Here is a 15,836-nt window from a genome sequence, read left to right as displayed (position 1 = left end):
CTTCTATAATTGCAACTTTGTTGCTTAGAGTGGAGCTCAGAGCCCGGCTGCAGCAGGCGGAGAACCTTGGCTTCCTCCATCACTGGAGCAAGCAAGCCTCCTGCTCGCTTCAGCTGCGTGGCTGCCGGCCGCCATCTTTGTTGATGGTTAATTTGCATACCACCCTGATTAGCCAATGGGAAGCGTAGTGAAGGTACGGTCAATTACCCTTTTTGTCTTTTATTAGATAGGATGGAAAAGGGACAATAGCCAGGAAAAGAGATAATTAAAACACAACCACCACTAAGGATACCGTACATCTCTGTATTCAAACAGATCTCATACATTTAAATCCATGAGCTTGTAACAATACTAAAAGGTAAGTTCATTGTTCACCTTTGGAGATTTGTAGGGAATTGATTCTTTTAAAGGAAAGATAAAGGTTTACATAGAGTGGTGGTGGAGTCAAGCATTTCCCATATAACTGAACCTCAGGATAACCAAATAATTTTCTAGGGAAATTTCTATTCATATATATCTTCTAACAAATAAATGAGTAAAGAATGATATATTAAGAGTATAACCAAATTCCAAGTCCTAATGAAGTGGTGAGTCTAGCCCATGGTCATCGGTGGTGGCTGGCATCATAAAATACGATTAAGCAGACATGATGTGCTTCTGATGGAAACACCATCATTTAGGAGACTTGCCCCCAAATCCACTTGAATCAAGCATCCAGTTATAACTATGCAGAAAATTCAGGGGCAGAGGAACATAGACTCCAATTTGATTTATTGGTGATGGCCTCTAAGAACATGCACAGTGCCTTAACTAGATATAAAGTTGGCTTCAAACATTAGCTGTGCCCAGAAAGAATGATGCCAAATATTGGCATCATTGGCCAAGTCAGAACTTACCTTGTCCTCCTTGCTTTCTTCCCTGTATGTTCCCTTCCTTCAGTGTTGTAAAGGAAAATGTCTTATGTTTTAATTAAGATGCTAGTGTTTATTATTACATAGATATGAATTATAATTTGAGTCAAAACTATATGTTACTGGATAAAGTAACTATACTTATTATATTGCCAAATAGTAATCTTAGAAAGTATGAGGTGGCCTTTGGAAAATATTGTTTCTTACCACCACTGAATAAGTTTGAAGAGATAGTAGGAGAATAAAATTAAGTTGGTTATGATTATACTTATGGGTCCTACCATTTTTACATCGAGCAAAACTTAGTATTTCTTGAGTGTCATCATCAAAACAAATACAAAGGGCTATGTAAATATCTCTTGAAGCATCAGTTTAGAGCTTTGAGTCACAGGGTTTCAATGGTGGTTACTTGAGCCTGTACTAGATGCAAGTATATTAACATCATTTACTATGTCTCTTAAAAGTCCTTTGAACATTTTCCTAAATTTGGAATCCCAATTCTACCGTTTGTCTTCTCTGTTTATTTTTCCAGAACAAGGGATTAGGATGTCACACTTAATCAGTGTGTATACTAGTTTATGATACATGATGCATGGGAGATAGGACTTTTCTCAGTTTTGTTTACTTATACATAAGCAGAACCTAGGACACTGAAGCATATTACGTGTCCAGTCAATATTTTTTTACCTAAGTCTGAGTTGTGTTAAAGTTCAGGAGTTTAGGTTATGCAAAGTGCCGGTCAACTTCAATTTTGTAAGTTAAAAGTTATATCAAGAGAACATTTAATGACAGAAATATCTTCTCCCCACATCAATAGCATATTTAGTGATGGAATCTTTAACGGATAGATGAAAATGAAAATAATTCAAAGGAGACACATAAAGTAAAGCTAAATGAAAAAAAATCCTTTATTAGGTAAATGAGCTGTGTTTAGACTTACTCTAAGAAAATATTTTAAGTTGATAAAATATAATGCATTTTGTGGTGGAGAGGAGGCAACTAGACAATGCAATTTTTAAAATGTTTAGTTAATCACATGAATATAATACTGAACATTTTATATTTTTTATTTTATAATACATCTTTTTGAATTCAACCTTTGATTCTGAATTATCCTAGAGACCAATACTTCTTATTCTACCCAGAGGCAATAAATGCAGCTTTTCCTTTATTGTTATTCTGTTAGCATTATTAGTTTATTAGTATGACCTTTTTTTCTTACAGTGAGAGAGTATTCCTCTTAAATTTTCATTTATTATTGTGGCTAGTTTTATAAAGATGGAACATTGCGAAAGATTGTGCTTTATTGATTGGTGGATTTATGATGCAAGACTATAAAACAGTGTGTTGAAGTATTAAATTAAATATTCTTCCTCTTTGTCCTACTTCAGTCCCATCTTGGAGGTTAAAGGTTATTACACAAATGAAATGACATTACCAGTTTACGTAGTTTCCCTATAGACATTGAACTGCTTCTTTCTTATGTCTGAATAAAACTCATTATCTATTTTGTTTTAGTAATCATTTTGAGATTCTCTCCTAAGCAATTCTTTAATGTCTCCCTTATTCTCCATCTCATAGCAAACTCTGGAAAGGAAAGCATATAAATATGATAAAAGAATTAAGCTGTTGAAATAAATTAATTTATTGTACAACAATGTATTAAAATTATACTTGCTGAATGGATTTTACTTTAATGAAATTCTTCAAAGAACATGCATCATGTTCTAAAGATTGAAATTATACATTAAGTGAAATGACTGAATATGTTGTATCTCGATTTATAGAAAGTTTCAATTGAATACTTAAGCTTTTAAATAAAAAAATTTGCATAAATTAAAATATTTTCTTGCAACAAAAGTATTAAGTATTGTCCTTGTATCCTTTGTTCATAGACAAAAAGTATATAAAGGGAAAATAAGCTAAAGCTAAATTAAATATTACAATTTCACCTATATTCTCTAAGCCTAAAATTATGCTTTTACAGTGTATTTTACATTAACATTTTAATCTAGTTTATTTTTTAATTATTATGATCTTTAGAGTATTTTGTTTGTGTAAATGTGTGAGTGAATAGTTCATAAATGAAAAGAACTATCAGAATAAACTTCGACAATGAAATATATTAACTAATGAAATGCTTTTATACTTATGTGGAAAAATAAAAATATGTAATTGTTTTTAATGGTGTAAACATTGTTTCTAGAGTGTTATGCATTAAATATTTAAGTATTTTATGAGTTAAATACTTAGGAAAAAAATCAGTTTCTCATGTTTTCCATTAGCACTACTATGAAATCTATTATGACAGGAAACTCAGACTTGCAAAATTATTTTAGAGGGATAGATTTATTTCAAGATTGCACTTTATGTCTATTCAGCCAAACCTGAAACACTGAAATTATGATCACTTATGTAATCATTAAGATAAGTATTAAAATGGATTTATGAATAAACATTGCTGTGGGTGACCTATTGAAGAAAATGGGGGAATTAATTTAGAAAATGTAATTTATTTTTACTTTTTTTATTTTATTTCATTTATTTTTTTGATCCTCACCTGAGGATATGTTTAGAGAGAGGAAGGGAGAGAGAGAAAGGGAGGGAAACATTGATGTGAGACACTTTGATTGGTTGCCTCCAGTGTATTCCTGACTGAGGATCAAACCCACAACCTAGGTATGTGCCCTGACTGGGAATCAAACCCACAGCCTTTTGGTGTATGGGACAACACTCCAACCAACTGAGCCACCCAGCCAGGATTAGAAAATTGTGTTTATATAAATGTAGCAATGTTCTTTCTTGAATACATGCCATGTGTTTCCATATAATCCAAGTGTTGAGCTAGATGTATTAGAAATTAGTTTTAAAGAATAGACAAACTTATGTCTTCTCATTTTTTTTATTTTATATACTTTTTACATTTTTCTAGTTTTTTCAATTACAGTTTATATTTAATATTACTTTGTATGATGTTCACATTTACCTACATAACAGTCAAATTCACAATTTGAAGAAAATACAGCATTTAATTCTTAACTTCTGATAAATTAATGGAAAGAGTTAGTATTATAGCATAATATTGATAACACATCTGTTCTTTGGGAGATTTTCATTAATTATCTTTTACAGAAACAAATTCACACATTTTTGACCCATCCAAAAGCCTCTAAAGTTCAAGAAGTTATCTTGACAACAGATTCTAATATGGCTTGCAACTTTTGAGAGTAGAATATAGTTGTTTCCTTTTTTGGTTATACTATTGTTTGATCTTGCAAATTTTTCATGAAGTTTCTTAGTTCACGGATTATTGTTTATTTTATAAAATATATAATGGAAGATCATTTTGTGCATGAATTTTGGATAAGAGCTTGGCCATTTTTTTCTTATTATTTTCATTTTTTTCTCGTGCTTCTCAAAAGTTAAGCCTCGGCATATCTGTTTATTGACAATGTTCCCAGAACTGAAAAAATAAAATTGTCTGAAACAAGTGGTACTCAATCTTGGATGAACACTAAAGTCACCTGAAGAGCCTTAAAAGATACTGATGTCTGGATCCCACTTCAGACTCAGTTTACTACAGCTGCTGTAATGAAGTACCACAAAATGAGTGGTTTAAAACAACGTAACTGAATACTCTCACATTTCTGGAGTCTAGAATCTGAAATCAAGATGTCAGCAGCATCATGCTGCTTCTGAGGTTCTAGGTAGTATCCCCCTTGCCTCTCCAATCGCTTCTAATGGTGGCTGCAATCTTGGACATTCCTTGGCTTGCAGCTGCATAATCCAATCTCAACCTCCATCTTCACATGCCATTTTCCCCTCATATCTTAGCAAGGTCTTCTTGTAAGTGCCACGGTCATGTTGGAATAAGAGCCCACCCTACTTTACTATGGCATCATTTTAACCAATTACATCTGCAGCAACCCTATTTCTAAATGAAGCCACATTCAATCTTTCTGGGGACACAGTTCAATAGTAACACTCACTAAGCTAGAATATCTGTGTGTAAAGCCCAGGCATAGTAATGTTTAAGAACTTCCCAGGTGATTTACTGCAAAGTAGGATTGCAGAATATCCTGGGCTAATGGAACCTCTGAGACCAAGAACATGAATTACCCTCATTCCCACTGGTAGTCCAAAGCCTTGAATTTAGTTTTTGTGTTTCATATTACATTAGCCATTCATATTTTCAAAATGGTCTCCTATAGCACAAATACATTTTAGAACTTTTTCTTTTAAAATTTTAAAATCCTTCTTTTTAAAATATTTACTTCATTATACTCTAATTAAGAATGAGTTATTATTTATTACGTGTCATGTAGAAGTTTACTTGCACCCTTTCAAATTTGTATTACTTATTGAAAAACAGTTCTTTCTCAAGGCCTATGTGTGTTGATATCTAATGGTATAAATATCTTGTTCAAAAAAGAAAATTTTAACAAATGTCTTATTTCTTAATCTGTAACTCCATATATAATAGCTCATTGGCGAGAGTTCTTCAGCGTATTTACATGTTAGTCTGGCTCAGAGGGGTGATATGGAGAGGAACCTGTAGAACAGTATCAGAAAACATGGTATCAAGTTCCCCTGGGACATAACTAATATATATTTCATGAATTTCCTTTACCACATTAAAATGTGCTTGAATTGGAGCTAGAAGTAGCAGGTAGTCTCAGATTTATTAGAATCAAAGTAAATTATTCCAATATTAAATAACCAATTTCTATGATGCCTTAAAGTGTGACCATCCAGTTGTGTTCAGAGCAGTGCTATGATGGAATAGTTGTTAACTCCTCTGGTATTATTATTATGGTCTCTCTATCATGTTGATAATTTGTGTGCTAAATGATCCTTAGACATTTGCTGAAGCAATAGAATATATATATTTAAAGATTTTTTTTTAAGTTGGTAATTGTCTAGAATTGAAACCTGCTTTGTTCTATTAATTCTTTGATGTCTAATAGGTTCTAAACTACTTCTCTTCTTTAGCCTCCCTTTTAATCCAAAGGGGGGACTGACATTTACCATTACTACAGTGACATTTACCTATAGAAACAATTTTCTTTCTAGTGTTTCCCTGCTTTAGCTTTGCTCAGGATAAAAGGTGTCTTTTAATACAGCTAAATGTCGATGAAAAAATGTGTTTATTGCCTCCATGCTTCTATATTATTGAGAAAAATCAACATTCCTTAAGTAAAGGTCAATGTCTTTACCTCTTTTCTCCCCCTCCCTTCCCATGGCGGTGTAGGAGCGTGTTCCGGACAGCCCCTCCCCTGCCCCCTCCCTGGAGGAGGGCCGACGGCCTGGCAGTCACCCATCATCACATCGCAGCAGCAGTGTGTCCAGCTCCCCTGCGCGGACCGAGAGCTCTTCTGACAGAATCCGTAGGTCTCATACTTTTACTTGTCACCGTTTTCAACTTTATTAGGTGCAGCTGGCTTTTCTAATCAAAATGCCCTCATTCCAAATAGATCTCAGATGTATCATGTTCTGAAGCTCTGTAGCAATAGCCATCTCTCAAAATTATGTTTCCCAGTTTGCAATACCGTGAGGTATGGTACCACATTAACAGGCTCCGGTATAAACTCCCTCTCCTTGATGCCACACATAAAGATTTGAGCTATGAAACAGTTAGAGAAAGTAAGTAACCTTCTAGATTAGTTTCTGAAGTAAACACCTCCAACTCTCAAATATCTAGTGTCTAAGTATGCTGCTTACGGATTATTCATCTTCTTCCTTCTCCTTTCTTTCAATCCTACCCGCGACATTTTTGAAATTCACTATTTTTTTAGGATTCATTCTTATATAGACAAAGATATCCAGAAAGAAATAAAAAATAGATTTCCAAATAATTGACTTAAAAATATTTCTTAGTCATTCAAATAATGAATAAATTAAAAGGCTTGAAATTGGTGAATTATAGAGTTTGAATTAGTAACAGTCAATAATGCATATTATTGTCATGTATTATTACTATTGCATTCTAAAAGTAGGCTTATATTTTATTTCATGATTACATTTTCAGATATTTAATCTTGATCCTCATGGCCAAGAAAATGTAAATTTAAAATGCCATTAAGTTAACTGGTTAGTGTGAGCCTGTACAAAAACCAAATATTGTTTTCTTTAAAAAACACACATATTAACACTGACTCTTTTTGTTGATAAACCAGTCTTTATTGTATCCTTCCTAGGATTAGGTGTTATTTCCGGAAATTATGCTTAGTATAAACTTCACCTAATCACACAACATTTATTGGAGTTATAGTTGTTGAGAACATTTTCACAATAGAAAAAATATTTCCTAAAAAAGTATCATTATAAGTTATAGAGGAATACTTGCATACAGCAGAAATCCTCAATATGAATAGTAATGAAGTGGATGAGTTAAATGTTAGGCTGATTTGATGCAATAAAATTATTTTTAAAATTATATGTCTCAACACAGTTCCAAATATGAATACTTGATTTGGCCTGCCTATAACATATTTCCCTAATTTTGTAAAAGATGATTGCAGCTATTTTTTAATAACTATTCCCAGACCACCATTCCTGGAGCCAGTAAACCCCAGCTGCCACTACTTGAAAGCATTTTTTAAATAACATACTTTCTGTACGGTTTTATGCTATGCTGACACTATACCCGGAAATTTAGTGAAGAATATTTTGCTTCATTTATAATTTTTAATAAAATATTGTCATTGGAAAGGTATTGTCCTAGAAAAAGAAAAGTGTTTTCCCATACTATTTAAATGGAAATATGGACAAATAGGAAAAATGTGAGTTTTGTTATACATTCATGTTTTTTATTCATCATTTTATTTTTTTATTCTTGATGAAAACAAGATTTTTTTTTCATGTGTAGACTATCACAATTTTTCAAATGTAAATAATATAGAGACATGCACACATATAGACATATATATGCATACATATACATACATGTGCATTTATGTGCGTGTTTAATTTGATGTGTTATAAACTTATTTTAAACCAACATAAAAATTTCAAAAATGATATAAAGAATTCTTACATACGCATCGCATCACCCAGGTTTGCACAATCAGCTGATCCCTTTGAAGGAGAGACCCTGATTAAAGGCATAGCGCCAACTTAGTGCCCTTATAGATAACAGCTTCTTTACCTTAAACACTTCATTGGTTATTTTCTACAAACATGGAATTTCTCTTACATAACCATAGAATAATGATCAAAATCAGGAAATTAAGATTATTATAGTACTATTTTCTGAACTATAAATGCTATTCTAATTTTACCAACTTTCCTGCTAATATTTTTTCCCTTCACTAATGTTTTTAATAAGAATTTTTTTCCTGGTCCCAGAACCAATCCAGGATCACATGTTGCAATTACTTGTCATATTCGTTCCTTTAGTTTCATTAATTGGAGTAGTTCCCCATTCTTTTTGTCTTTCAATACTTTGACATTTTTGAGGCATGCAGGTCATTTATTTTGTAAAATGCCTCTCAGTTTGGAATTTTTTGATGTTTCCTCATTATTTAAGTTATGCAATTTTGGCCTGGGCCATTCAGACATGCTAGTGTGTCCTTAGTGCATTGTTTCACAAGACATATGATATTTCTCCAATATTTGTGATAACTGGGTTAAGATGGTGACCATCAGATTTTTCTAATGTACGGTTTATTTCATTTATGTTTTTGGAGATAATAACTATCCTGTGACTCCTCATATCTTAAGACTATGTAATTAGTCTATTCATAAAAAGTTCACTTTACTAGTTTTAGAATTCCCCCATTAAAGATTCTCCCCTGAAACAATGATTACTATGGTGATTTTAAATGGTAACTTCTAAAATAGTATTGTGATATGTTAAAAATATTTTCCAGAGAAGGTAAGGTTGTATGGAATGATTCTTCTTTCAAATGTTTGGGCAAAATCAAGATTTTTATGGGTAATTTATTAAGAAATTTGTTGACTGTATAATGAAAATCATAAGGGTGTTTGATCATGTACCTACTATTTCAATAGTGATAGTTTAATAATTCAGGAAAGCAATTATTATTTTTAATAATTTAACCATTTAATAGATATGAATTAAATGGCACTTTATTTTAGAATTTGAGTTCAAATCCATTTTTAAGGAAGTACTTTGTTATCTATCAAACCTTGTGTTTTATTGACTAGATTATAAATAAGGCACAGTTATTTCAGTGCCTTACCTTGGTGAAAACTCTATTTGCCCTCTGATGCCACTAGAATTTTTTTTATTATATTTTAACTTCATGTTAAGACTGCATTTCTTGCAGAGTAAAGGAAGCTTATATTCTGGGGAGAGAACATGACACACTAAAGATAAATTTGTTATATTTTTATTATTTTATGCTTATCCTCAGGATTGACCATAGTTATCAATTCTTACAGTATTCTTATAAAAGTTAACCATTGTATATTATGGTGTATTTTCTTTTGTTTTGGGCTTGACAGCTGTTCATCAGAATGGGTTGTCCATGAACCAGATGCTGATGGGTTTATCACCAAATGTACTCCCTGGTCCCAAAGAGGGAGATTTGGCTGGTCATGACATCGGACATGAGTCGAAAAGAATGCATATTGATAAAGGTAACATATGATTATGTGGCCCTGCTTTTTCTGCTCAACATATGAACTAGATTTTCATCACACAATGAGCTGTATTTTTACATCACATAAAAGATGGCATACAAACAGTTTGAAGTCCTATAGAATTAAGCATAAATTAAGCGTACTCCACAAAAAGGAGATATGAATGAAGACCTGCTACTTTTCTCTTATACAACAGGTAGGTGTTAATTTATTTTCCAGTACATTAAAAAAAAAAGCGAGAACTATTGGTTTAGTTATCTCTGAGTACTGTAGGTCTGTTTGTCTTTCTCAATGCCCTTAGGGCCACTTGTCATTTTACTTAGCATGATAGAGCAAAAGCAATATAAATAGGATTATTATGAATATAATTAATATAATTATTTTTAATCCTCCCCCGAGGATATATTTATATATATATTTGTCCTAGGAGCTGTTATGACATACATCTGAAATTTTGCTGCCTATGGTGTTTTTAAATTTTTATTTTATTATTTTTTAAGTAGAGAGGAGAGCGAGAGAAAGAAAGAGAGAGAGAGAGAGAGAGAGAGAGAGAGAGAGAGAAACAGCGATGTGAGAGAGAAACATTGATAAGTTGCCTCCTGTATGTGCCTGTCCAGGAATCAAGCCTGCAACCTTTTGGTGTATAGAACGATGCTCCAACCAACTGAGCCACCAGGGCTAAAGTATTACTTGTTTGGAATACAATACAGAAAAAGCACAATCAGCTGTGAAAAAGGAAAATAAACAAGATTAGGCATTTAAATAATCAGAAAGAAATGATTAATTGAAATGATATTGAAATTAATTGAAATGATATAATAATTCATTGTTTGGCCTAAGCAGCCACTCTCCACTAGGGTTCTTCAAAAGAATAAAGCCTCACTGAAAATGATTTCTCAATTTTCCCATGGATGCCACATGACTAGTTTCACTTGAAATGTATAAGAGAAGTTAACATGATATGCAATGAATGTCAGCATATTAGGGTTTAATTCTCTTGCAGAAAATTGGTGGAGAAGGGCTGAGAGAGAAATATAAAAGCCCAGATAGAACTGGTAATGAGGAGACCACCACAAAAAGCATGACCAATGACATGATTGAAATAATAAACCTCACTGGAATTTTTAGTGGAGAGCTTTCATCAACCTGATGGTTCAAGTTAGGTTGATCTATAATTCTTGTAACTATTTTTTCATGAGTAATGAGTTTTATCTGTTTATGTATCTCTCATCTATCTATCTATCTTGTTAGTATATATTATTTTTTATACTTTGCCACCATGAGCCTTTCCTGAAATACCATACTAGATTGGTCTATTGATTTGCCCGCCACAAAAACCTTCATTACAACATTTGCCTTGTTATTGAAGTTGTTTCTTCATTGGTCTGCTTCAGTACTAGACTGTAAACTCCTTGAAGTCATCTATGTAAAGTCATTTGCTTTACGCAGACTAGACTGTTTATATGTGCATACAGATCTGAACTAAATTACTAGAAGATTCTAAGAGACAGTGTTGAAAAGTTATAAGAACTAAATATTACACTCTTTAAGGATTAATAGGAAGGCAAAAGGTGGAATTACATAGCCTTTAGATTAGAATGTACATTTATATGAAACATGAGAATGTTCTAACCATGAACATACACAAAATCTTTCTATGTCAGTAATGATACTTCTTATCATATCAAACAATTTTTTTTCTGTCAGAATAAAGACTTTGACCATATCCTCGCATTTTCCAATATTTTAATGTATATTTCATAAAGAAAAAATAAGTTATTTTAATATTCCCCTTAGCAATGCAAAATTACTATTAAACTCATCTTATGATTTCAAATATAGTTATGTAATTATGGAAACTATAATAGATATTGATACTCTTAAACTAGTGTTTTGTTATCTGTTGTTCTCTCTCTTGTATATACTCTCTCTTATCTATTTTTCAGTATACTGAATTAAGAGTATATATTCATAGGTTTTCTAGATTTTTTAGATTCTACTAAATTAAGCATTGTTTTCTTTCATGACTACATTTATCGTGTGCCTTATACTAGCCCTATAGCTTTCTTACTACACATATCTGTATTAAACAGCTGACTTTATTAGCTTCATTTTTATTGTTGACATCATTACAGATATCCCATTCCCCATCTCCACTTTTTTACCATCACCACATTGTTGTCTGTGTCTGTGTGTCATACATATATGTGCTTTGGCTAATTCCTTCACCTACTTCCATCTACTCCCCACTCCCTCCTCCCCTCTGACTGCTGTCAGTCTGTTCCACATCCATGCCTCCATTTCTATTTTGTTCATCACAAGTAACTTTATTTACATATATTTGCATAGAAATTAATTATATATTTGTGTCATTTTAAGCTTGGACTTTTTATATGCAATATGCTGCCTACCACTTTAAATAATTCAAAATATGATACTTTTTAAGAAAACATTGATGTTAGAACTGATACCAAAGTTAATTTGTATGCTGAGAGTCACTATGGTCTAAAATCTTAAACATCAGTAACTCTTAAACATTTTTAAATATTTTTAATATTAAAAAGCTATTGATTCCATTAGACAGATATTTGAGTCATCATTAGCTGAAGAACCAGTGGCTTTATAAGCAGAAATATTAAATGCTGAGTAAATACGCTTCTTATTTTTCAAAATAAGAACACTAATGGCTTTCTTAACCTAGGGATAGCTTAATTAAAGTACATTCAAAATATAAAACATAAAAATTAGTTAATGTATCAAGAAGTAATAGGCACCCTCGCCAGTTTGGCTCAATGGATAGAGCGTTGGCCTGCGGACTGAAGATGTCCCAGGTTTGATTCCAGTCAAGGGCATGTACCTAGGTTGCAGGCTCCTCCCTGGCCTGGGCCCTGGTCAGGACTAGTGCAGGAGGCAACCAATTGATGTGTCTCTCTCACATCGATGTTTCTCTCTGTATTCCCCCCTCTCTTCCACTCTCTCTAGAAATATCCACGGGTGAGGATTAAAAAAAAAAAGAACAAGTAATAATAGGCATATTAATATTATTTTAGTCATCTCAGGTATACGGAGAAATGCTTTTAATATTATGAATTTTAACTAAAATTAGAGGAGTTTTTCAAAGATATGTGCTGAGGAAATCTGTGATAGAGCTCATAGCATCAAAAATAATTTTATGTCTTCTACTTTCCCAAACAAATGCCAAGTTTTCTAGAGCTTTCTGGATTTCTAAAACCATTGCTGATGTTCTCCCTCAGTCTAAATTTAGTGGAATAGGCAATAATAATTGACATTTAAAATATATAATTAAACTCACTGTTTCTTTATGCTATGCTATACTCTTCTATCACATATTTGTGCATTGATATTAATTTATAGTGTTTGTTTCTCATTAGTGCACATTTTTTGTTATTATGGATTTTTTAATTTACCAAAAACTAAATATAGGATACAGATAAGCCTGTAGAATCAGCTTTTTCTAATTAGAGAAAACTTAAGCTTATAGAGTTGGACTAACTACTGAATATCTAAGTAATGTTAGTGTATTTCAGTCTTGGACTAAGAATATCAAAATGATGTAATCACTTAGTAAATATACACTGAAGGTCAGATATGTAAACTAAACAATATGAAAGGCAAAACCAACCCTTTGGTTATAATTGTACAACTTTTATTTTGCTAATATTTTTCTAATTTTCCGTAAAATTGAAATTTCCTTCTTTATTTGTTTTTATAAAAACTATAAAAACTTTCCTTCATTGATGACTTTGCAGCGTTTTCTTTCATTGATGCCATTGCTATTTTAGAATCAGAAACGATTTAATAAGTAGGTAATACAGGGGATTTATTTCAATCCATAAAACATTTATTTTGTGGCATATTCTGTTTAGTGGGCAGTGCTCAAGATGTTTAGTTACTAACACACTTGTATAAAAGGTTTTCAGTTTGGTACTCTAAATTTGAAACAGAGTTCTAAAGGCAATAAAATAGTTAACAAACTGGCCAAATTGGGATTTCCTCTCGTTAGTTTTATTCTTAACATGCAACCCGTGGACCATTTTTCTACAAAACATATTTTGTCAATAACTATACCACCTACTACTTTTCTCAAGTTTGTGGAAATAATTTTTTGAAATATATTTCTTCCTATATATTTCTCATTTTAAAAATTCTAATTTTACTCAAATTAGGATTGGGTGTTCAAAAATGGCTTTCTTCTTTTAAATTCTATATTAACATTATACAAATTAATCAATAGTACATATTATATACATGAATATTATAAATCTGAACCTGTATCTCATGTGACTAGAAATTTCTGTATTTTGATGTTAACCCATATATAAAGCCATGAGTATTTTTATTTTAAAATTCTCTAATATGCAACTCCTTTACTTTTATCCCTGAGGTATTATTTCTCTTGGCATATCTCAAAGTCTCTTATAAAACATTCCAAATTTCTACTTATGTGACTTTACTCTTCAGTTTCCCAGCCTGTGAAGTAAAGGTGTTGAACTTAATGCCAATGCTTTTAATTCTCAGTTCATAACACTGGACATTATATGCCTCTGAATCCAGAGCTGTCTTAAGTAGATGGCAGATTTTACATGTGAAGGCAAAGCTTGGGTGAACTTTCTTACGGCACTGATTTTAATATTTTGTGAATTATATTTTGATAAGCAGAGCTTCCAGTAATACTTTAATAACAACTTAAGAAAATCCCTACTATGAGATTCCCATTTTATACCTTTAATCATGAGCAATTGCTATAAAACATGGCCTTTAGTGTTTATATTTCTTCCCATGCATCTTGCTGACTGTCCTATCACATTGAACTTTCATGTTTCTCAAACATCCTCTGTCCTTTTCTGGATGGTTTCATTTCTTTCCTTACCTGGATGTAAATGTCTCTTTTCCCATTAGTCCTCAGCCCAAATTTTTTGTGGGTGAAAGTTTGGTCTTATCATCATCTTTTTACACATAGCACAGACTCTGGCATTAGTGGGTACAATAAATTTCTTTTCAAAGTTAAGTGAGATAATATATGCCCGGAGCATTTAACCCACATAAATATTCCATGAAAACTTTAGTACTCTCAAATTAGCTAATGGGTTTGTGGCTTGATTTTATAGATGGAAAAATATACATATTGTGAACCACTAAATTAAATTATTATTTGTTTACAATTCATAATGTCACAGTTACTATGATTTATGCTTGATCCTAAATAGGAAAACTGACACCACAATATTTTTAGAATGTTTGACTATATATAACAATGTTGAAATGTGCACAGTTTTAGAAGAAAAAATAACTAAAGAAACTATGCTAATCAATTACTTTCTATATCAATGTTTGTGAAAGTAATTGCCAGAATAAATTTTTGTAACATCAAAATAATCTTAAATACTATTTATTGACCCCGAATTTATCAATAAATGTATTGAGGAGGTATAAATATGTTTAGCTGTGTAAAACATAGTAGGTATCATCTGTTAGATATAAATGGGCCATAATACATCGGGTCCAAAATCAGAGTCCACTTTGATAGACAAGAATTCAATTTTTGAGCCATTAACACTTGCCACTTGTAAAATTAACTACTTCAGGTTTACCTAGATAAAATTTACATTTTCCAGCATTTTATTATTACATAATTATTATCAACATTATTAAAAAATAGAGCCATTTATTGATGCCGAAGACCTCAGTGCTTCTCCAGGACACCTGTAACTTTAAGATTTGGTAATGTTTGGATACATAGAAAGTTCAATCCTATTAATATTTGTGGTTACTTTTATGAGTTATAGGCCAAATATTTGAGGGTAGTCTTATATACATGACAAATAAATAATATACATTTGTAGTATTTTTACTTGTGGTCAGATAGAATAATTAATATGGGAAAACCATAATAGACTATTGATTATTCCAGTTATCCTGCTTTATTTTCTTAAGCCCTTTTGATAGGCACAGAACTCTCTTCCTCACTGATTAAAAAATATATTTATGTGTCATGCTAGTAGCTAATATTTTCATAGCATTAAAAGTGAGGTGGAGAGTAAAATACTAGTTCTACATATGAGTTCTGCATATAAATTTGCTTCATGTAATGATTTATTTATGAATTATTATAAATGCCTTTATATTATTTCTTTCATTTAAGATCTATATTGGCATAATGAATTAATTATAATTAATATTTCATTCTGCAATTTATTTACATGTTGACTAAGCATTTTTATTTGTAAGTAGACAGATATACATCGTTCTCAAAGAATTGTATAAAATCTTCTTTTATCCATAATCATATATAGAAAT

The 15,836-nt window shown here is 31.8% G+C and overlaps 1 protein-coding gene across 1 annotated transcript in view; it reads left to right on the top strand.

The window, feature by feature from the left end:
* The window catches only part of DACH1 (dachshund family transcription factor 1), a 441,589-nt gene that overhangs the window by 302,945 nt on the left and 122,808 nt on the right, over positions 1 to 15,836 (top strand). The window contains exons 5-6 of the mRNA XM_014532878.1: positions 6,163 to 6,298; positions 9,381 to 9,515. Coding sequence (XP_014388364.1) covers positions 6,163 to 6,298; positions 9,381 to 9,515 — 271 coding nt within the window. The remainder of the gene's footprint in view (positions 1 to 6,162; positions 6,299 to 9,380; positions 9,516 to 15,836) is intronic.

This window comes from Myotis brandtii, unplaced genomic scaffold, assembly GCF_000412655.1.
Source record: "Myotis brandtii unplaced genomic scaffold, ASM41265v1 scaffold92, whole genome shotgun sequence".
NCBI classification, from domain to species: domain Eukaryota; kingdom Metazoa; phylum Chordata; class Mammalia; order Chiroptera; family Vespertilionidae; genus Myotis; species Myotis brandtii.
The sequence above is the reverse complement of the archived record's forward strand: the minus strand, read 5'-3'. Positions and strand labels throughout refer to the sequence as shown.